This window comes from Pogoniulus pusillus, chromosome 13 (genome assembly GCF_015220805.1).
Source record: "Pogoniulus pusillus isolate bPogPus1 chromosome 13, bPogPus1.pri, whole genome shotgun sequence".
NCBI lineage: Eukaryota > Metazoa > Chordata > Aves > Piciformes > Lybiidae > Pogoniulus > Pogoniulus pusillus.
In genome coordinates, this window is record NC_087276.1 from 31243187 (window position 1) to 31264110 (window position 20924).

General features: G+C 51.3%; 1 protein-coding gene across 4 annotated transcripts in view; it reads left to right on the top strand.

Annotated features, from left to right (window-relative positions):
- Positions 1-5293: 5293 nt before the first annotated feature.
- The window catches only part of SYT17 (synaptotagmin 17), a 40231-nt gene continuing 24600 nt past the window's right edge, over positions 5294-20924 (top strand). The window contains exons 1-5 of one of the 4 annotated variants that reach the window (XM_064153862.1): positions 5627-5716; positions 8749-8766; positions 10053-10201; positions 17101-17249; positions 17648-18267. In XM_064153862.1, the coding sequence (XP_064009932.1) occupies positions 5702-5716; positions 8749-8766; positions 10053-10201; positions 17101-17249; positions 17648-18267 (951 nt within the window). In that variant the 5' untranslated portion in view covers positions 5627-5701. Of the gene's footprint in view, positions 5375-5626; positions 5717-8276; positions 8600-8748; positions 8767-10052; positions 10202-17100; positions 17250-17647; positions 18268-20924 lie in introns of those variants that run through there. The other 3 variants (XM_064153861.1, XM_064153863.1, XM_064153864.1) reach the window with 3 other exon arrangements.

Here is a 20924-nt window from a genome sequence, read left to right on the forward strand (position 1 = left end):
GCAAGGTTAGTAGGAGCAGGGTTAATGAGATGTGACCAGGTCTAAGGCCAAAGCAAGAGAGAGACAAAATGGAGAAAAAGTCTTTCTTCTTCCCAGAGTTCTCAGCGAGACTGTGAGAGAAGTTGACATCAATTGTTTTCATTTCACTGCCTGTTATCTAGTTCTTCTACCAAAACATTCCAGCTTGCTTCAAACTAGCACAGCTGGGCATTGCAAGGATCTGGAATATTTATCTCTAAAGTTGTGTCGCTTTGGAGACCTGGCTTCTGTCACCTGCTAGCTCAGCCCTCTCTGGGGTCACACTGCATTCTCTGGGTCTTGGGAAGCCACATCTGCAGCTCCTCTCCAGCTGTTCTTGGTAGGAATGACTCTTGTTCCACTGAGAAATAGGGATGTTTCCTCTGGGCTTCAGGCTGATGGTCCTCACTTCTCAGTCATTAGAATAAAACCAACACTAAGTAAAAACTTTCTTTAAAAATAGAGCTCACTTCCTTAGGAGTTTGCTTCAGTGGGGACTGTGAGATATTCCCTCTGTAATGGTTTACGTTACAGAAATAGCTCTGCCCTACGCCTGCAGGCAGAAGTGTGAGCCTGGAAAAGAAATCTAGCACTTCACTCAGCCCCCCAGCAATAAACCAAAGGAATTACAAAAGCCGTTGAAAACCCAACTGCCCTATAAATACAGCCTCCTCTCCTCGGAAGTCTGAAAATACACCCAAAGTGTACCGCATCCAGGCTTTTCTGGCCTCAGTGCGAGGAGTGAGTTCCAAAGCAGAAGAGTCCTGGCAGCGCTGTGCTTTCTCTGGGGGACTCTGGTGCTGCTGAGACGGCACCAAGCGGTGGGAGCCCTGCGAGCAGGCGAATCACAGGCCACAGAGGTCCTGTCCTTACTGCAAAGTCAGGTCGCTGCAAGAGCATCACCTCAAATTCGTACTTAGACTTGTGACCCCGCAGTCACCACCTGCCTTTAACACCCCCAGCTGGGCATGCACGCCGGGGCACGGCGCGGAGCCACCGGCAGGACTGGTGCAGGTCGGTGTGCTGGGATGGAGCAGCGCTGGCTCCCTGCGGGGACAGGTTTCCAGTTGTTGAATCACTGGTAGGTGGTGCCTGCTTCCTGACAGGCTGCGTGCCCTTTGGCTGTGGTTTTAAACTCTGTTTACTATAGAAATAGCTCCAGCAGATTCTGCTGTGTCATTCGGTTCCCTGCCAGAACCTGTGCTGAAGACAAAACAGAAAGTGTATGAGTGCAAGCAAGCAGCACTAGTTGGTATGGCACAAGCAAGGCCATGATAAATTAGATGAGGCAATGAGGATCTGAGGATTTTAGATCAAATTTAGTCACTTTATCGGGAGACTTAAGAAAGAAGAATGTGTTTTTACTGATAGTGCCAATTAGGGAGCTGCCAGGTGGCCAGTTAGTAACCCAGAGGCACTGCACAAGGTGCAGCGTCAGCAGAGGCTGCTGCTGGAGGGAAGCTGAGGAGGGCTTTCCAGGGCACAGTGACAAGCCGGGGCAGTGCCAATGGTTTCCTGCAGGCTACAGGCACGAGTTGGGTATGGGAGATGTGACAAGGCAGAGATCTGGGCTAGGCAATGCCAAACCGGAAAGGGATATGAGCTTAGGCACATTGCAGAGGAGGGGGAGGGGAATGCAAGGCAATCTGAAAAGCAGTTGGCTCCTGAAAATGCAGCAGCCTGAGGAATGGTGTCTTGGCTTCAGGTCGGACAGTTCACAGGTGTCCGTGGAGTTGATGGGTTAATTTAGAGGCAGCGGAGACCAAAAGGCTGGATGAGTCATGAAAATGATTTGTAGCACTGTCCCTTTTTGTCACTAGCTGGAATCGTGTCTGCCACACTGCTGTCAGGCCAGTTCCTGCTGGAAACTGCATCATCGCTGGCACCAGCCCTGCTGCAATGCCCCTCGAGTGCCTCGGGGAGAGCAGAGCTGGGGGCGGAGGCACTGCAGACCCCAGCTTCTTGCCGGCCTCTGTAGCACACCAGAAACGATGTGAGAGAACCTTTCCCTACTCCAAACAAAGCTGTCTGGGCATGCTGTTTTGTGGGAATTTGGGAGAAGGGATTGAAAGCTCGGGCAGTAGCTGCCAAGGTTTGGCTTGCAGCTTTGCCATCAGCAGGAAACAGAACCCAGATCAGGTCACCCAAGGTGTTTTGTGCACATGTAACAAAGCACAACATAGACCTTGGCAGTGAGGCACTCCTAGGCTAGAATAAATACAGGTTCCTACTGCAAAGTCAAAGCTAATCCTCGCTGCTGAGAGGCTGTGAGGTGTGGGGCCAGCAAGGCAGAGCTGCCCTGCCACCTGTCCCTTCCTACCAACACTGTGCTGGGAGTAAAGCCAGGTGAGCAGAGTTTGCTGCCATATACTTCAACAGCTGCAGTACTTCAGTTTCTCAGAGCCTTGCTTGCACTCTCAAATAGCAGTATTTATCCAGTTCCTACTCCATCTGGACAGTCCTGCTCCAGGTTACCCAGAACTTGAGTACAACCTCATGAACTTGCCTCTTTATGGTACAAACTCAAGGCAGAAAAAAGGAAAAAACCCGGGTTTTTTGGAACCTGCAAGGAGATAAACATATTGCTAGAGACAGCTCTGGAAGAGTAAATTGGAGATGCTTTGCTGGAGGAATGATGCTGAGTGGGAACGAAGCTAATCCTGTAATGAGAGAAGCTGGAGCTCTACGGGCAGCTAACAGCAGTGGGGCAGCACCAGCTCCAGTGGCTTGCCATTTATAAAAGCATCTGGAGATAAGAAGCCTGTTTTAAGGCAGAGTGTTTTAAGGGTATTCCAGCAGGCTTAAGTGAGATGATAAGGATTTGGCATGTCAGCAACAGAATAAGACATCTCATCTTATCTTGCAGTACCACTGTCCCCCTTGCTTTCCCCCTTGCAACAGAAAGCACTGCCAGTTGCTTCAGGAGGATTCGAGAGGAAATCCTTTGAAATAGCCATTATCAGGTTTCTTTCTTTCTCCACTGCTCATCACTCTTAACTTTAGGGCACAAAGCAGCTCAAAGTCTTTGACTAGGGTCTGGATGACCCATGCAGGCATGGCAGCCCTGGTTCTGGTTTGCCTTCAAAGATGCTGAACTGAGGTGCTGTGCTGGAGGTAGATTTTGCTGCTTGCTGAGATGGTTGTAGTGATTGGAGCGCATGCTCTGGAGCTGGCTGACAATATTCCTAACGAGTATTAACATCAGTAAGAACAGAAATCCACCATCAAATCATATTCTGCAAAAGCAGTGTTAATGTCCCTGTTTTGTGTGTAGAAATTTGGCATTTGCAAGCCTTGCCATCTGCAATGCAGCCATTACATGTGGGAAGTATGGAATGTGTCTTATCAGACACAGTGAGCACAGCAAAGGACATCCAAAGGTTATGTTGTCATCATGTCAAATGGGTCTGTTTATTCTGAGTGCTGTGGGAGCAGAGCTTAATCAGAGCATCAGCCATATGCAGATTTGAAATTAGATTTTACAATAACCACCTGTCTGCTGTTTCAGATCCATCATAGCCTTCGGTTTAGAGCTGTGTTTGCTCAGTGAATAGATGCGCTGGGAGAATGTCATCCAAAAGCCTTCATGCGACCATGCGAAAGGCACTTAAAGGCAAGTGTGTGCAAGGCAGCATGTTTGTCTCATGGCTTTGTGCTACGCTCTGCTGCTAAAGGGAGGGGGGAGGGAAGAAAGATTTTTTCCCGTGGAAAAAGCAACAGTAATAGTGCTCCTCCCTATGAAACGTCATTTGCTCTTCTTTTTGGGTTCCTAATGCTTGCATATGCCAGCCACTAAAAACTCAGGTGGCAACTGAGGCAGCGGTTCATCTTTCTCTGTCCTGAACGCTTCCAAAGGAGTAAGCACAAGCACATAACGTTTATATAGTGAGGCATGCCGCAGTTCTTGTGACTCACAGCATTCTGCCTTTAAGAAGTCAAAAAAAAAAAAAAAGATCTGCCTGAAAAGTTTAGGCCTCACCCCATGGCGCTGTAAGAAGGAAAAACAAACAAAACTCCCCGAGTTCACTGACTGCAGGCTGCAGCAAGGCGGTCGTGAGTCAAGATGAAAAGAGCAACAACACTAAAAGTAAAGGCTGGCGTTTTAAATACCAATGCTTAGAGAGAAGGGCAATTAAAAACTGCAGAGAGAAATTTCACAAACAGCTTGTACCATGCTTTAATCATACTCTCTGAACTGCCTGGAAGGAGTAAGTACCACAGGTTTCCCCCTGCTTATTTCCACCGTGGTAATTATTCTCCTAAAGCGGTAGCTGCCCTCCCTGGGGAAAAAGAGAATTTAGTTCTTTAATTCGGAGTGTGGCCCTTGCCGCGGAAGCCAAGGGGAGCTTTTCACTGATTCAGTGACAGCAGAAATCGGCCATTAAAGGAAATCAGCAACACAGGAGCCTGCCGAAGCCGGCCTGCCTCAGCAGCTCCCTCCTCACCACAAGGAGCAGCAGTGCCCAGTGCTTTTATGCTGGCCAACATCTGCAGCTCTACCCATCCTCTTCTCCAGAGCAGAGAGCACCATTCCAGTGTTCTTAGCATTCACCGCAATGAACTGAAACGTAAAGGGGTTGCCGTGAGTCCGGGAAGCGTCCTGTAGCACATAACTGCTGGCATCCAGCTGGGTGGAGCTGCAAGCTACTGCCTCTGCCTTTGTCCAGGGTTTAGTGTAAATCTAAGTGCCTGGAAGATGCCAGAAGTGAATCTGGAGTGTCCTCCAAAGCTGAAGGCAAAAGCCTTTGTTTACAGCTCCATGTTGGGAAGCCTGTAATTTGTGTTGCCAAGGTGGTGCTGAAGAGGAACAGCCCCGGATTTCCAGCTTTCCTGTGCTTTCCTTTTCCAAGCAGGAGTTTGCCCTCAAAAGAGCACTTTCCTGCTTGAGTTTTCCAGGTCCAGCCACCCACGTGTTGGGATCTGCCCATTGCTGGACCACATCCCCTCCCACCCTGTCTCTGGCCAGGACTAGCACGGGGACATAGACTCGTGAAGCCAAGCGATGCTCTGTGGGCTACAAGCTCACTCTTCACGGCAGCTTCTCGTCTCAACTTGGCAAGATGCCGGTGTCTGTGCTTTAACTTTGTTCTGCTCGCAGAGCACCTGCGTCTGAGTTGAAACTCAGGTGTGCTCATGGCGTCTCCTCACGCAGCTAACTCTGGGAGGGAAGCGCTGCTATAAAAGCCGTTTAACCGGGCAAGGCCACCGCTCTCGCACCGCTCCGCCACCTGCGCGCCTCTGCTCCCACGGGCAGCTCCCGCGCTCCGGGGCCCGCGCCGTGCTCCCCACCCCTGGCTGTGTCCCCGGGGCCAGGAGAGGTTTCCAGCCCTGAATTTCCGCGCCGGGCCCTCTGGAGGTCAGTGTTCGCCCGCGCTGCAGCGGACCTGTTGCAGCCCCGCGGAGGCTCCGCGGGCAGGGCCGGGCAGGAGCAGCTCGCTCCGAGCCTCCGCCAGCCCCCTCGGAGCGCAAGACCCACGCGTGTTCTACCGGCCCGACCCGCCGAGAGGGGTGTCGGGTCCCTGCGCGCTGCGCCGACCCCGCGGTGCCTGCGCGGCCGCGGAGCCGCTCTTCGCCTCCCCGCCCGGGGCGGTGCCGCGCCGCGGGGCGTATTGCGGCGCGGGTGGAGCGGCAGGAGCGGCGCGGCGGGAGGCGCCGTGCGCGCCCGCGGAGCGCCCCGCGGAAGATGGCGTACATCCAGGTGGGTGCGGAGTGGCGCGGCCCCGGGATGAGCCGCGTCCATGGGCGGGGCGGAGGGGTCTGGGGCGCCTGCAGGACAGGTGCCGGCGCCGCGGCGGGGTCCGCAGGATCAGTGCCCGGCGCGGTGTGCAACTTCGGGTTAAGTTCTGGGGAGGAGTTCTCCTGGCAGCCCCCGGGGAGGGACAGGTGGGGCGGGGGCAGGAGCCGGGGCGGCAGGCTGCGGATCCCCGCGGGGCTAGGTGGGCAGCCCTCGGCCGCTCTTCCCTCTGCCGGGGGCAGCGGGGCAACCCCCAGTGGATGCGCGCCCGGCCCGAGCCCGCGCAAGGACTTTACGGGAAGGGGGATGCTAAACCCCGCGGGCAGGAACTCCGTGGGCCCCTCTAGCCTGGACACAGCCCGGCGGATGGGAGTCACTGATACCGGGGCTGGGATCCCCGCGGCAGCGTGGGGCGGAATTACATCTCGGGCCGGTTTAACCCGGAGCGGATTTCCCCCGGCCCTGCAGCTCCCAGCTGCTGCTTCCCAGCTGTAGCTCCGAAGGCTGCCGCCCAGTTTCAGGACGAGCCCGAGCGGAGCGTCTGCAGCGGCGGAGGGAGCCCGGGCGCTGGGGCGTCAATGAGGGCACACACTGTGATCGCCACCCGTGACTCCCGCTCCCGTGGGGCCGCGCCCACGGCTTCCCCCAGCCGGGGCAGAGCTGCGGCTCCCGGGGGACCCTCGGCCTGCCGAGGATCTCGAGTAGGGCCGGCGAGCTGGTGCTCTGTCTGTCGGGTGGGGAGCTGGAGCATGCCGTTGCCTCCATCCTGTAGTATTGGTCATGCTGGGGGGGAACCATGCCACCCCTAGGCTGCGCTGGCCACTGGTGTAGCTTGTGAGCCTTCCCTGGCGATGTAACTGCAGGGGCACGACACTGTCTGTCACCGGTGGGGACCCCACTCAGCTGCAGCATCCCTGTTGACTCGGCCGTGCCAGGCTGTTGTCGCCGATCTCTGGACCCAGCTGTGGCTGTGCTGGCTCGGGGCAGGTGCTCCCTCCATGGGCCCAGGCAGACTAGGGAGACTGGGCCCCTGCAGCAGGGTGTGGAGATGCAGCCCAGGCCAAGAGATCAGCTGGCCCTTCGTGAGGGCTTAGTTCTGGCTGGAGGCTCACAGCTGGGTTGTTTTCTGCTTGCCCAGATGGAAACAAGCTTGTGATGCTTTCTTGACCCCAGGAGCTGAGCTCTCCTGGGGGTGCTAAGTGCATTGTAGCAGCTTTGTGCCCTGGGATCCCCCAGAACCTGCCTGCTAGAGTATCCTTCCCCATCCCTGACCCTCCAGCTTGCTGTGAGCCAGGTGGGTGAATACAGCTTGCCACGTTTACTTTCCCTTCACGGGCCCCTGCGTTTAAGCCACGGTGTCACAGGTTGCTTGTCTGGCTCCTGTGCACTGCAGTCTTCAGTTCTCACTGCTGCCCTCCCGTTTCCGGCTGGAGGTCTGCGGCTGGTCACAGACTCACCGCATCATGGTGGCTGCGGGACCCCCGCGAGTGCTCTTGGGGCCGGTGGCACGCCAGCGTGGCTCGGCACCAGTGGCAGCTGATGGTGAGCAGGAGAGCTCTTCTGCCAGGAGCCCGGCGTGGGTCCCCGTGGGCGGCTCGGGAACGCCACTTCCAGCGCGGCACGTGCGGGGCGCTCCGCGCCGTCGCGGCCCCCAGCCAGCGGCTGCGCCTCACAGCGCCTCGGACCTCCGCCAGCCTTGCTGAGCCTCCGCGCCGCTTTGGCTGCAGCATTGCATTAATACGGAATGGTAGAGCCCTTTAAACCACTCGGAGTTTTCTTAAACAGTTGGCCCACGGGTGCCTGGTAATCGCCGTCTCGTCCCACTGTGCTGCAGCACTTCCAGTCTCCTGTGCTTCTAAGGAGAGGTGGCCTCGCCAGGCACTGCCTTCTCAGAAGTTTATGGAGGGAGGCTTGTGCCAAGACGTGCTCCATGGATGAGCTCTTGAAACTAGAGGCAACTCCTGCATCCCAGCTTCTTTATGCAAGGCTGCTCTTGTCCCTGTCACCATCATAGAGCTGCAAACTGATTTTTGCTTGTGGCCATGTGACAAAGAGGGGGGGGGGGGGGGGGGGGGGGGGAGGGCTGTAGGCTTTTTGTTTCTTTTGTGTGGTGGGTTGGTTGGTTTGGTTTTGCTGTTTTTTTAGGGATGCCCCCTACTAAAAGGGCAGCCAGGACAATTAGGATACTGTTAGGCGTTGCCAAGGGGAAGCAATAGGAGAGACATTTCAGCAGGCGTCTGAAATGCTACTAAGTCTCCGTGAATGAAGTAGGATATTCCAAGGGTGGCTTTGGGAGTAAACCGTTGGCTGGCAATGGTTTCTTCCTTTCCTGCAGATTTTTCTCTGTGACTTGGGGCAAGTGGCTTCATGCAAGTTCTTAGTGTGGCTCAAGTTTTAAGCACTCTATTTTTTGTGTTCTTTAAGTTGCATCCGAAGATGAGACCAAAGGCACACAGCTGCCTCAAGTGATGTGTGTGTGTGTGTGTGTGTGTAATAGAGAGTTCTGAGCCTGGAAATGCTGGTTTAACAAGTTGGCATCTGAACTCTTGGTGTGGACTCAATCTGGAGCAAAGACTTCTTTTCCCACTGTGGCATTGAACTGGAAGATTTGGATGTGGTTTGCTGTCAGTAGTTGGTGTAATTAGAGACAGGTTATTAGAGGGCAGAAAATAAGTGGTGGCATCTGATACCCCATTAACAAGGGACAATGGAGCAGGATTTTAGTGCTCCAAGATGGGTTTAAGAAGTTTGTTCATGGGGAAAAGAACAGAAGGAGCTTGCTGGAGAAGGCCTGAAAACAGGAGAAGCTGGTGCCTGGTCAGGAGACTTCTGCCCCTCATCTCCATGGTACTGTACCAGCTTGTCAGAAGCTCAAGCTCATCCCAGGCCAGGGCATGTCATGGCAGAAAATTTAAAGTTATTTGAGCATTGCTAATCTGTTTTTGTCTTTTCCATTTTGTTCCCCTTTGCTTCATCCTGGATGTCTAAAAGGACAGTTGGAACCAATAAATGAGGTGAGTTAATCTGATGATTCACTCTCTGCTCTGTCTCCTCGCTCTGTCCTGAGGGGATTGTCTCGTATTTTCTGCCCCTGCTGATGTCCTAGAGATAAGTAATGCACTGTGTTTTGGGCTGGGGATTCTTTTGATCTGTTTTTTAACTCCAGCATTCAGATTCTGCCCATGGGAAGGGCTGTGGGTTTTACTGGAGCAGAGAGCAATGTTCTTGTGGAGTCTCCTCTGTGTTCCTAAGAGGAAAGCCCTTTGCATGGTGTCATAGCGCCCTTGGGTCAGCACACTCGTGAATACTGCAGAAGTCTCCAGTACTTTAGGGCTTTTCTGTGGAGAAAATTGCTCATGCTTTATTCCTTCAGCTTCTTGGGGACCTTTCAAGGTCACACACGATTGTAAAGCAATTTAACCCTGCATGTGCTTTGCTGCTCTTGCAGCTGCGTCCACCCTCTCTGACTCTGGAGTTTTGCCCTTTGTTAAAGTGCCCTTGTGCTACTTCATGAGTCTTCCTACCAGCTGCAGAAGCTGGAGCTGTCGTGGGTGGGAAATGGGACTAAGATGTAGATTTCTGCTCCTCTTGAAGCAAGCAGAGCTTTGAACTGGAGGAGAAGGTATAGGGATGACATGGACATGGGACAGCAGCCTGCTACCCCACCCCGTGGCAGTCACGGCAGAGGAGCACCGCGAGAGGTGCTGCTGCCTCTTCTGGGCTGGGTAACTGCTGAAAGGAGGAGTTAAAAAAGGAATAATTGGAAGTTTTAAATTCAATTAGTCATAATAGCAGAGGGGAGGCGTGAGGAGAGTGTGCTGCTGCTGATCCATTCTAGTGGCACACGGATCATACCGGTACCACCTGCTGATGGGATTGTTCAGATCGCTGCGTTAATTACAGAGACCCTTGCCGGATTAAAGCAGAGCTTCCCTTTATCTTCTGCTGCTGGTTCCTTCTGCCATGTCTTTGCTGACCTATTAGCTTGTTGATGTGTGTGAAAGAATAAGCGTGTCTCCACTCTGGCATGTTGCTGTGCCATAGTGTTTTGTAAATCACCCTCTTGCCAACCTGCATAATAGTACATTGCTGCTAGAGGGAAAACACCTGTGGCGAGGGCTTATTTTCTTCTCGGTGAAGCTGGGCTGATGGCTGCACGGCACTTGTCTGTTGATATAGATGAAACAAATATAGTTCTTAATGTTCCCTTGCAGAAACACCAACGTAAATACAGCTGACTGTTGTTTTCAATAGCTATTGATGGGTTGCATTCTTGTGCTTTGGTTTCCAATGGCTTCAGGGGCTGCTGGCCAGACTCTCGGATCTCTTGCTGTGCCGGTGGACTTGTAGGAATTGTTGTCAGAAGTGCTTCGAATGTAGCTGTTGTCAAACAAATGAAGATGAAGTTGAAATCCTGGGACCTTTTCCTGCTCAGACTCCAGCCTGGCTGTAAGTGTTAGATGCACAGCTTTCATTGAGTAGGGCTGCTCAGCTGTGATGAGAGCACTGACACAGAATGTCAATAGGACATTTGGAGGACACCACCTAGAGAGGAGGAACCTCCTGCAGGGGATGGGAGCTGAGGCTACTCAAACAGCGAAGTGAGAAAAGGGCAGCCCTCTGAGCTCAAATAGTCAGGTTAGTCTTTGTAAAACACTTTGGTAAGGCAGAAGTGATTTTTGTGAGCTAGCTGATAACTGCTTTAGCTGTGCATCCTTTCCTAAAGCTGCTGTTCATAGAGTCACAGAATCACCCAGGCTAGAAGAGACCTCCAAGCTCATCTAGTCCAGCCTAGCACCCAGCCCTAGCCAGTCAACCACACCATGGCACTAAGTGCCCCAGCCAGGCTTTGCTTGAACACTTCCAGGGATGGTGACTCCACCACCCCCCTGGGCAGCCCATTCCTATTTCCTTTTCAAACAGACCATCCCTTCTGGGCACTTCAACTTGGCAGAAATCCTGATGAGGTGGTTTGAAAAGATGTTCTTTTGCTAGCATGAAGGTGGATATCCTGCAGGCAGATGAAAGGCAGACTCCATGCATGTTCCAAAGGGGAAATTAATTCAAAGTTTCATTTAGCAAGACTTGATCTTCTGCATCACTTTGGTACTCATTGAGGTTTCCTCTTGAATCATTAAAGAGCAAGAGCAGCAGCACCAGGTTTTATCTGGGGCTTTGATTAGTGCATTTGCAAACCTGTTACAAAGAAAGTCAGTGACGTTCTCTCTGCTCTCCTTCCTCTCATTTGGGAGTCTGCAGCAGAGAGGTGACCCCTTGGAAGCATTAGTGAAAGTAAGAAAGGAGCAGAGATCTTTTTGTGGCTACTCTGTTGGCTGGGCTGGATTCTATCAGAGCAGATGACTTGATGGGCACAGCTTCAGCATGTTCAGAAGCTGTGGCACAGGAGATGCCTATTTAGTGTGGTATATGATGCTCAGAAGTTGGTACCCAGGCACTGAGAGGCTCAGTTTATTTTCCTCTACTCCTGTGAGTACTTACTTTTGTTCTGTGTCAGATCTGGAAGGTCCATGCTGCAAGAAATTACCCCACATTTGAATCGCTGTCTCGTCTACCTCCTCCTCTGAACCCATGTAGAATAGGGTGGTGATTAACACTGAAGCAATGAAAATGGAGATATCCAAGGGGTGTCAGCGCGTTTGTCAATATGGAGCAGCGTGCTGAAGAGTCTGATACGTGCACAGAAATGAATTCACCTGCAATCAGAGGGAAATGGCAACAAAATCAATGCTAAATAAGAAAGCACTGCATGCAGGAGAGCACAGTGATGAGGCTGCAGCAGTGGAGGTAGAAGGATTGCTGCAGGTACAGTTACATACCTGAGAAATGAGTAGCTAGGGCTATGGTGTAAGGATGCTTCAGAGTGTCTCTGCTGCGCTGAGGAGTGGGAGGGACATCTATGTGTGTTTGGGAGTGTGGAGTGGTTGTCCCATGGTTTAGTTTTGGGCTGCTGGATCCTTCTGCTTGCTAAAGAGGCATTGCAAGGATTGGAGCTCTGTTCCTCTGAGCTCCAAACTTGGGCATATGGTGATAGTAGGTGAGGAGACTGCCGCAGGCAGAGACCACAGAGACCTTTGGACTCATAAAATGCCTCTTATTTTCCCCTAGTCCTGCTCCATCTGAAAGCCTCTGTAGTGAGCTTACTGGACTGGCCATGAGCAGAAGGCAAAGGCACTCTGGAAAAAAAAAGGGCCAGTTCTTCAACCACGTTATGTTTTATGATGCTGCAGCTACTCACGCTAGCAACCCTGGGTGGGATCCCTGGGACCACGGCCCAGGTCGTGTGTCTGTCGTTCCTCCCATCTTTGTGAGATCCTGCTGTTGTTTGCATCTCCCTGTTCTGCTCTAGTGCTGGAAGATGGTGAGTGCCCAGAGAGAGTACCTGAGAGGGGCAGCAGGAACCAAAGGAGAGGACACACAAGAGAGGTAGCTTTGCTTTGTGAGAAGGTGTAGATGCTGCCATGCCTTAGGATCAGGGAAGTTACCATCTCCTGTGGTCTCTAGGGCTGCCTGCTAATACGTGGTGGGAAGCTGGAGGTGAAACTTTGCTTGCTTGGAAAGGTTGCTGGTTCCTCTTCTTGAGCTGAAGAGGGCCCAAGGTGGTGCCAGGGAAGATGGAGATGCTTTAAGCTTCCAGAGTAGAAGCTGGTGAGGGAACTCAAGATTGAGTCAAGTAAGGAGAGCAAAGGAGGAGATGCAGGGAGGGAAAGGAGACAGGGCTATGAGAGGAAAGAGGGGAGAAAACAAGCCTGTAGAGGGACAAGAGCCTGAAAGAGGAAGAGGATCAGTAGGAGGGCCATGCTTTTTCTGTGTTCAGGGATGGAAATGATCCCATGCAGCCTTTGCTGGCTCAGCATTCAGAAGCCAGTTCAGATTTCTGTTGTCCACTCTTAAATACCTGCGTGTGTTTTGGAAGTAGGAAACTATGTCTAGAGTTAGGTGTGTGAGCAGAGGAAGAGTTTGGGGTTGGTTTCAGAATAAGGTGTTTACTGGGTGTTAGGTGTCTGTGTGATGGTTTGGGCTCTTACCTGCCCCCCCCCCCCACTTTTGAAGTTGCCCCAGCTAACTCAGACGGCCTCTGGGAATATAAATGAAGCTATTTATCTTACAGCAGCAAATATACAAGCAGCTATTCACAATATATACAGTTATATACAGAAATATACAAAGGATAAACAATACAAAAGCACAACTCCCCTCCCAGAAACCTGAGTCCCCAGGAGGGGGTCTCAAACCACCCCAACACCTCCCTTTGCCCTCTCAACCTTACCCCAGTTCCCAGGAAGAAGAGAGGTGCAGCCAAGAGGTTAGGGAGCAAGGTAAGTGGGAGCAAGGTTAATGAGATGTGACTAGGTCTGAAGGCAAAGGCAGAAGAAAGACAAAATGGAGAATGTTTTACTTCTTCTCAGAGTTCTCAGCATGACTGTGAGCGAAGAGACACAATTGTTTTTCATTTCACTGCCCATTATCTAGTTCTTTTACCAAAACATTCTAGCTTGCTTCAAACTAGCACAGTCTGTTAAGTGATTCCTTGTTCTCTTCCCCTTTATCTTTGAGAAGGCTTCAGTGGAAACCCTTCCCGTGGAAGATGGGTTTGACATCACCACATCCTGCACTTAGATGTACAGGCTGGGTGTAGAACAAATTCACTTATTGTATTTCCTGCCCACAAGCTGGCAGTATTTTAAGACCAGACCTGGGTTTTCAGCTGAGATGCCTTCCTTTTGTCCCTGCTTCCTGGGCTCAGGACACTGGCAGTGTGCAGAACACAGGTTGCCCCTTCCATACCCTCCCCACCAGAAAACTGCCTTTATGTCTTCACTGACCTGCCAGCAAACATCCAAACGCCCTTTGCTTAATTATCTGTCTTTGGGGGTTTGCCTGTGGGTTTTTCCCTGTGTCATTCTGAGATACTTTGCTGTCCTGCAGGTTCCAGAGGGATGCTGAAGCTGCAGGTTGAAGCCCTTCTTGGGAGGCTGTTGATTTTTCTCACTTTCTGAGCTTTTTACAGTGGCATGTTAGGAAGAAAAAAATCTTGCTGAAGTTGAGGGCAAGTGTAGTGACTTGAGTGCCTGGTAACTTCTTGTGTCCTGAGGAGCATTTGTACTCTGGTCTCTTCAGAAATGGCCTGGGAACAAGGCTGTATGGTGGAGCTCCCTGTTAAGGGCTATTCTACCAACCCCCCAAAGATAAACAGCTCTGTGAGACTGACTTGAAATCAGGATGCAACTCCTCTCCCAGAGGTTCAGATTAAACAGAAACAGAGCTGCTTTTACCAGAGCCAAAGTTTATTTGAGGAAAAATTATTGTTGCTCAGTAGCAATTTCCTTACTAAAGGTCATCTGTATGTTATTAACTTACTATTACGTTTACCCATTGTAGAACATCCTTAATGCTTCTCTTCCTGATTCCCTTTTCACTCTGCCTTCTCGTTCTGTGCATTTGCTTCTCAAACACTACTACATCCAAATGCCTCCTGTGATTGTGCAGGCCCTCATTTCTGCATGAGAAAGCTGTTTGTGTTCCAAGTACTTGATGTCAATCCACATGGTCTGGGCTGCAGGATTGTGCAAACATCGTGAGCTCCTTTCAGCACGGGGTTTGCTTGTGATTGTCAACAGGCTGGGCGTTGGGGTTTTCTGATGGGGGTGAGCTGTGCCACTCTGAGTTGGTGGCATTTGCATGGATCCCGCTGTGGGTTTGGATGAGAATTTCCAGTTTAAGTTTATTTCACATTTGGGAGCCTTTTCTGCTAGTTGATTGCCTCTTGCAGAGTGTGTTTCTCTGCTCAAGTCATTGGTTACTGAAGCAGATGATGCAACACATTTCATTCACAGCCAGGCCATGCATGTAGAAAGAGTGAATCGGGAGCAGAGCTCACTCACTATTCCTCTCTGCTTTGCTCATTTCACACTGATGCTTTCCTTGCGATCTGCTGCTCTTTTCAGGAGTGCTCTGTGTCCTGGGTTAAGCAGAAGGCTCGTTTGGCATGAGGCACACTACACATCACCTGCCCTTAAGTGATTTCATTTCCATCAGCTCCCCTCTGAAGGGCTGCTCTTGCTCTTTCTTCAGGCAAGGTGGGAGGTCAGGACTGCTTTTGTGAGCTGCTGTGACACATTGAGAGTTTTAACCAGAATGTTGTTTTATATGAAAACAAAGATTGCATCTAAACAAAACCAAGGTGAAGCGAGACCTTTGGGTGGACTTCTGTGATGCCAGTCTTGCCAAAGGTGCCACAGCTCTCCTTGAAACTTGTTTTCTTACATCCTGCCAACTTTACCCTTGGGTGGTGAAATTACTTTCTAGTGAGACTTGGTTCTGGTTTGTAGAAGTGGATGAAAAGCAGTCAGTTAATTTTAAATACATGTCAATAAATGGCTCTTTGTGAACTGCATTTGTAAGAGTGAGTTTGGAAGCCTTAGTGGTGCACCTGCAAAGCAGTACCCCTCTGAGCTGCATGGCAGGTTTGAGAGGCTGAGCTTGGTGGTTTCCCATGCTGGGTCATTCATAGTGGTGTAGCTGTGAATTAACTCCTACAAGCTACTGTTTGGGTTTTGTGGTTTGTAGGGGATTGTTTCTTCCCTTTTTTCCTCAAAAACGTGTGATGGTCTGGAAGCTACCTGCCTCCCCCCCCCCAATGAAGTCACCCAGACTAGACTCAGCTGGATGGGAGTTAAGGAATGAAGCTTTCTAGTCACAGCTCAGCACAAGATACAGACAGATAGTTACAGTATTTATAGCTATAGACAGAAATACACAAGTTAAAAGTGCTACAGAAACACAGCAGCCCTCCCAGAAGCCAGAGTGCCCAGGAGGGGCTCCCAACCACCCTTCCACCTTCTTTCCACCCCCCACTCTTATCCCAGAGTGCAAGGTGAGTTTGGAGGATGGGCAAGGGGAGGTTAGAAGCAGAAGGATTAGTTACACCGAAGCAGCCCAGGGAGAAACACAGGCATGGACACAGACACACACACACACACACACACACACACTGTCTTATCTGTTTGTGTTCTTGCTTTTATACATCTCAGCAAGCCTAGGAGTGCAGTAACCATCACCTTTGTTTCCTTTGCACAGCCTATAATTTGTTTCTAACTAAAATATTCTGATTAGCCTCAAAGCAGCACAGTATGCCTCTGAGGATCTCAGCCTCATAGAATCAGCCAGATTGGAAGACACCTCCAAGCTCATCCAACCCAACCTAGCACCCAGCCCTGCCCAACCAACCAGACCATGGCACTAAGTGCCCCAGCCAGGCTTGGCTTCAACACCTCCACCCACGGCCGCTTCATCACCTCCCTGGGCAGCCCATTCCAATGCCAATCACTCTCTCTGACAACAACTTCCTCCTAACATCTAGCCTAGACCTGCCCTGGCACAGCTTCAGAGTCTGGCCCCTTGTTTTGTTGCTGCTTGCCTGGCAGCAGAGCCCAACCCCACCTGGCTACAGCCTCCCTTCAGGTAGTTGTAGAGAGCAATGAGTACTGTCCTGAGCCTCCTCTGCTGCAGGCTGCACACCCCCAGCTCCCTCAGCCACTCCTCACAGGGCTGTGCTCCAGGCCCCTCACCAGCTTTGTTGCCCTTGTCTGGACACATGTGCCTTTGTGCTCCCATACTGATATATCTCTCTTTAGAAGACAGGCAGAAACATTTGCTTGTCAGCTAGATCTGAAGATATCCCACAGCATCCAGAGGTGTGCACCCAAGATTAGACCCAGAACACTAGAATGCATTCGAATAGAGTCCTGTGTGCAGTTCAGGAGCCCCCAACACAAGAGGGACGTGGAACTGTTAGAGCCAGTCTGAAGGAGGCCACGAAGATGCTCAGAGGGCTGCAGCAACTCTGAGGACAGGCTGAGAGAGTTGGGGCTCTGCAGCCTGAGGAAGAGAAGGCTTGGAGGAGACCTTGGAGTGGTCTTCCAGTACCTGAAGGGGGCTACAGGAAGGCTGGGGAGGGACTACTGCAAGGTCTGGTAATGACAGAATGAGGAGGAATGGGTTTGAAGTGGCAGAGGAGAGATTCAATCAAACTGGATGTTAGGAAAGGGTTCTTTGCAGTGAGGGTGGTGAGACACTGGCACAGGTTGCCCAGGGAGGTTGTAGATCACAGAATCATCCAATGTAATCTTTGATCACATTGGGTGATTCTGTGCTCCACAACCTCCCTGGAGGTGCTCAAAGAGAGGTTAGACCCGTTCTAGTGGGAGGTGTCCCTGCCTATGGAGCTGGCTGAACTTTGAGGTCCCTTTCAACCTAACCCGTTCTATGAATTCTGAGTAGTCTCCTTTAGCTGGGTTGAATCACCCAAAGGCCTCTTGTTGTAACAGGATAAGCAGCCAAAATGAGGACAAAGATGGAGACTCGGCTAATACAATCAGCGAGCTGCCTCCCACTCTTCAGGATGCTTCCCCTGACAGGAGGAGGTCATCCTCAGATGCATCACGGTCCACTTACAGCCTCACCAGGCGCATTTCAAGTAAGCTCGTCCTTCCCGCGGTAATGCGATTCTCGTGGGGGAGGGCAAGCTGGCCGCAGTGCTTGCTCTTTCGTCTTTGAGACAGGGAATCAAGTCGAGTCGAGGGTACGCTGATTAAAACCCACTGCGTTCCCGCAGAGCGGAACAAGAAGGGGGCAGCTCCGTTCTTCTAGCTGAAGCATGTACTCTGCGATTCCCTGTGCAAGTGGGGGGAGGGGGAACATGTAGCTGGGCTTGCACTTCAGGGTAAGGAAGGGTGGTGTTAACTGTTGGTGCTGTCCCGCCGGGGCGCCGCCTGCGCTGGGCGCAGCGCAGGCACAGCGCAGCGGTACCCGAGGAGCGCCGCTCGGCTCCAGCTGAGTTTCTAACTGTCGCGCCTGTGCGTTTCTCTCGCCCAGGTTTCGAGTCAAGGAGGCCAAGCTCTCCCTTAATTGACATTAAACCTATCGAGTTTGGAGTCATAGGAGCTAAGAAAGAAATAGTCCAGCCAACTGTCCTGCGGAAGAGCTACACCCCGGATGACTACTTCAGGAAATTTGAGCCGAGGCTGTACTCCCTGGACTCCAACAGCGACGATATGGACTCCCTGACAGACGAGGAGATCCTATCCAAGTACCAGCTGGGCATGCTGCATTTCAGCACGCAGTACGACCTGCTGCACAACTACCTGATCGTGAGAGTCATTGAGGCCAGAGATCTGCCTCCTCCCATTTCTTACGATGGGTCGAGGCAAGACATGGCTCACTCCAACCCCTACGTGAAGATCTGCCTCCTTCCCGACCAGAAGAACTCCAAGCAGACCGGAGTGAAGCGCAAAACGCAGAGCCCTGTGTTTGAGGAGAGGTACACATTTGAAATCCCCTTTTTAGAAGCCCAGAGAAGAACTCTGCTTTTAACCGTAGTGGACTTTGACAAATTCTCTCGTCACTGTGTCATTGGCAAGGTGTCCCTGCCCTTGAGCGATGTAGACCTCGTGAAAGGCGGACACTGGTGGAAAGCCCTTGTGCCTAGCTCTCAGGTAACAGAATTTGCCCGACTATTGCCCCCATTGTTCTCGCTGTTTGTCACGGTTCCCTTGCTTGTTGGCAGGTAACAGGGATTCTGATTAGTCATTGTCGTCTCGTTAATGCAGCCTCTGCTGGGTTGAATTAATGTGGGCCTGTAGCTGGTCTTGCAGCTAATCCTGTCGGGTCAAGGAGCTGCCTTTCATATTCGAAGGAGGTGATGTGACAAAAGATCCTGTGTCGGCTTTAATGAGAGCAGCTCGAGACCGCCTTGGAGGTCTGCACCTTTTGGAATGCTTTTCTCATCCCCACAGTGACCTGCCTCAGTTCCCAGACGCTCTGGTGACGCCCTCCTGTCTGGGTCACTCCCGTGCTCCTTGTTGTGACTCCGCTCTGCGGACGCGAGGGGAGCCGTGGGTGTCAGCTGGGTGCTGGCTTGAGTCTGTGAAACGCGGAACAAGCAAAGTCTCTGCAGACTTGTGGCACCATGTGAGCGAACCAAGGGTGAGGTAGTGGTAGGTTTAGTTTGAGCCTCTTTCTGTCCCCGAAGGGAATGAAGTTGCCAGGAATTTGTATTTTGTGTTTTTCTGCTCCAAGTGACATGTTGGATGCTCCCGAGTTTGAGCTCGTGTTTTGAACTAGATTCAACTGTCCCACGGGTTGGGAAGAGAAGATGCAGAGGGTCTGTGTGCTTCCATGCCTCTTCTCAGGAAAGGGCCCTGGTCAGTGCCTCCTGCTTGCCAAGCAGTGGAAGAGCTGTTCAATCGGAAGGCCTGAGCTTTGCAGACAGGGACGGTGCTTAGATGCTGGCAGTTACCACCCACGTAGCCGGGGCACAGCTCCTCGTAAAGGACTAAAACAAGAGCACAGCCTGAGCAGCATGTCGAGCATTTGAGCCAAGGACGGGGGTGCCACTCGAGGTTGATCTAACGGGGTTGCTTCACCCAGGTCCTTGCCACCTCTGAGACTGCAGTTTCTAAATCTTAGAGCCTTTGCTGAATCAAAACCTTATGTGAACTGGGGTGTCCCAAGTTCAAAGATGAACTCATGCAACGATAAGTGCTCTGATTTTCGGCATGTTCACAAAAGGCTGTGTAGCCAGAGGCAGGAGATGAGATGAACAGCAAATTGGTGACCTCGCTGCTGATGTATGGTGTGGGTCCAGGAGTCTGATTTCAAGTGGAAACTAGTGATCAGGCACTTGTGGAAATAGAATTCGTTGAGCAGCGTTCTATAGATAAAGCCTGCAGGCTCTGCGACTCTGCCGTGCTCTTGCTTTGTGTGCAGAAGGGCTGAGAGCTCTTGGAATGCCTGCTCGGACCTTCTGCAGTGTTTGAGGGGTAAGATTGAGACCTCAGTAGCTGCAAGAGAGCAGGCTAGATTTGCTGTAGCCAATGTGGGGGATTAGCCTGAAGGATGCTCAGGCAAAAAGGGAAGCTTTGAAAGCTGTCCGCGAGTCAGAGCTTAGGGTCACTGAGTGTGTCTGTGCAGGACCTGTCTTTGCGCCCGTGCGATCCGCTGTGCTCGGTAGCGTGGCAGTGGGGGGGATGGCTGCCTAAGGGAGTGGTCCATAAGGAGAATGGACAAGGACAGATATTCCTGGGCTCTTTGCCAAAATAAGGTGGGGGTTGTTTTCTCTTTACAAACGCCTAAACCAGTTTGGGATTTCTTTGGGTATTGGAGTTCAGCACAGGCTCCGTGTTTATCTGAGGACAGAGCTCTCCTCTTTGCATCCTGTTCTCTGCCCGTGATTCACACCACGCAGCCTTGCTTCTCCCCCCTGCTTTGGCATGATAAATACTTCTCTGTATTCTGTATCTCTTTATTAGTAACATGGATTCATTCCACAGCTAATAAAGACTTGATTAGACAAGATCATCTCTGCCTTGGTGTGCCAGGCGTGGAGCCAGCCCCTCCTCCCTGCCTCTCCAAAGTTCCATTGGAAGCTGCTGCTGTCCTCAGCAGTGCTGTCTGCTTCACCAGGACTCAAGATAAACTATTTATGCAGAAATTGGCATTTCTGGTATTTATAAAAGGAAAGGGGGGGGTGGGGGGGGAAGAGAGAACTCCATTTGAATGGGGAGGCCTAACCTTGCAGATTTGCATTCATTTGCTTGCCGTCATACGAGGGAAAAAAAACTAATTGAAGCAAAGTGTACTTCACACCTTGGTGTTTGAAGTGCCTCGTTGTGGTCTTTTCATGCTTCTTTGGCCTTTTGCGTTAGCTGGCAGAATGCAGCTCCAAAGAGAGCACCAGTCCCTGCACTGGGATGTCCAGGGAGGGTGTTTGGTATCATCTTCCCGTCTCTTCACAGCGATTAAGATTTGTTTAAGTTTATTGAATCGGGTATATTTATCTCGATTAAAGTTAAATTAATTGGTCAGAGGGTTAAAGTGAATCCTGGAAAACGTAAAACAATAAAGCTTATTGCTTTGAACAATTGCATTTTAATGTCTTCAATAATGGTCATGCCTGTGCCAGCAACTTGTGAGGGCTTTTAGATTGCTAGCTGGAAGATTCTGCCTGTGGGCTGATGGATTTGACATCTTGACAATTGATTTCTTTTTATAGGCTCCTTGCCTCTTTTTTTTTTTTTTTTTCCTTTCTTGCTGGCCTCTTTTTGGATTGATCCTGAGTCTGCCGAAGTGCACTTGGTGTCGTGAGATCATG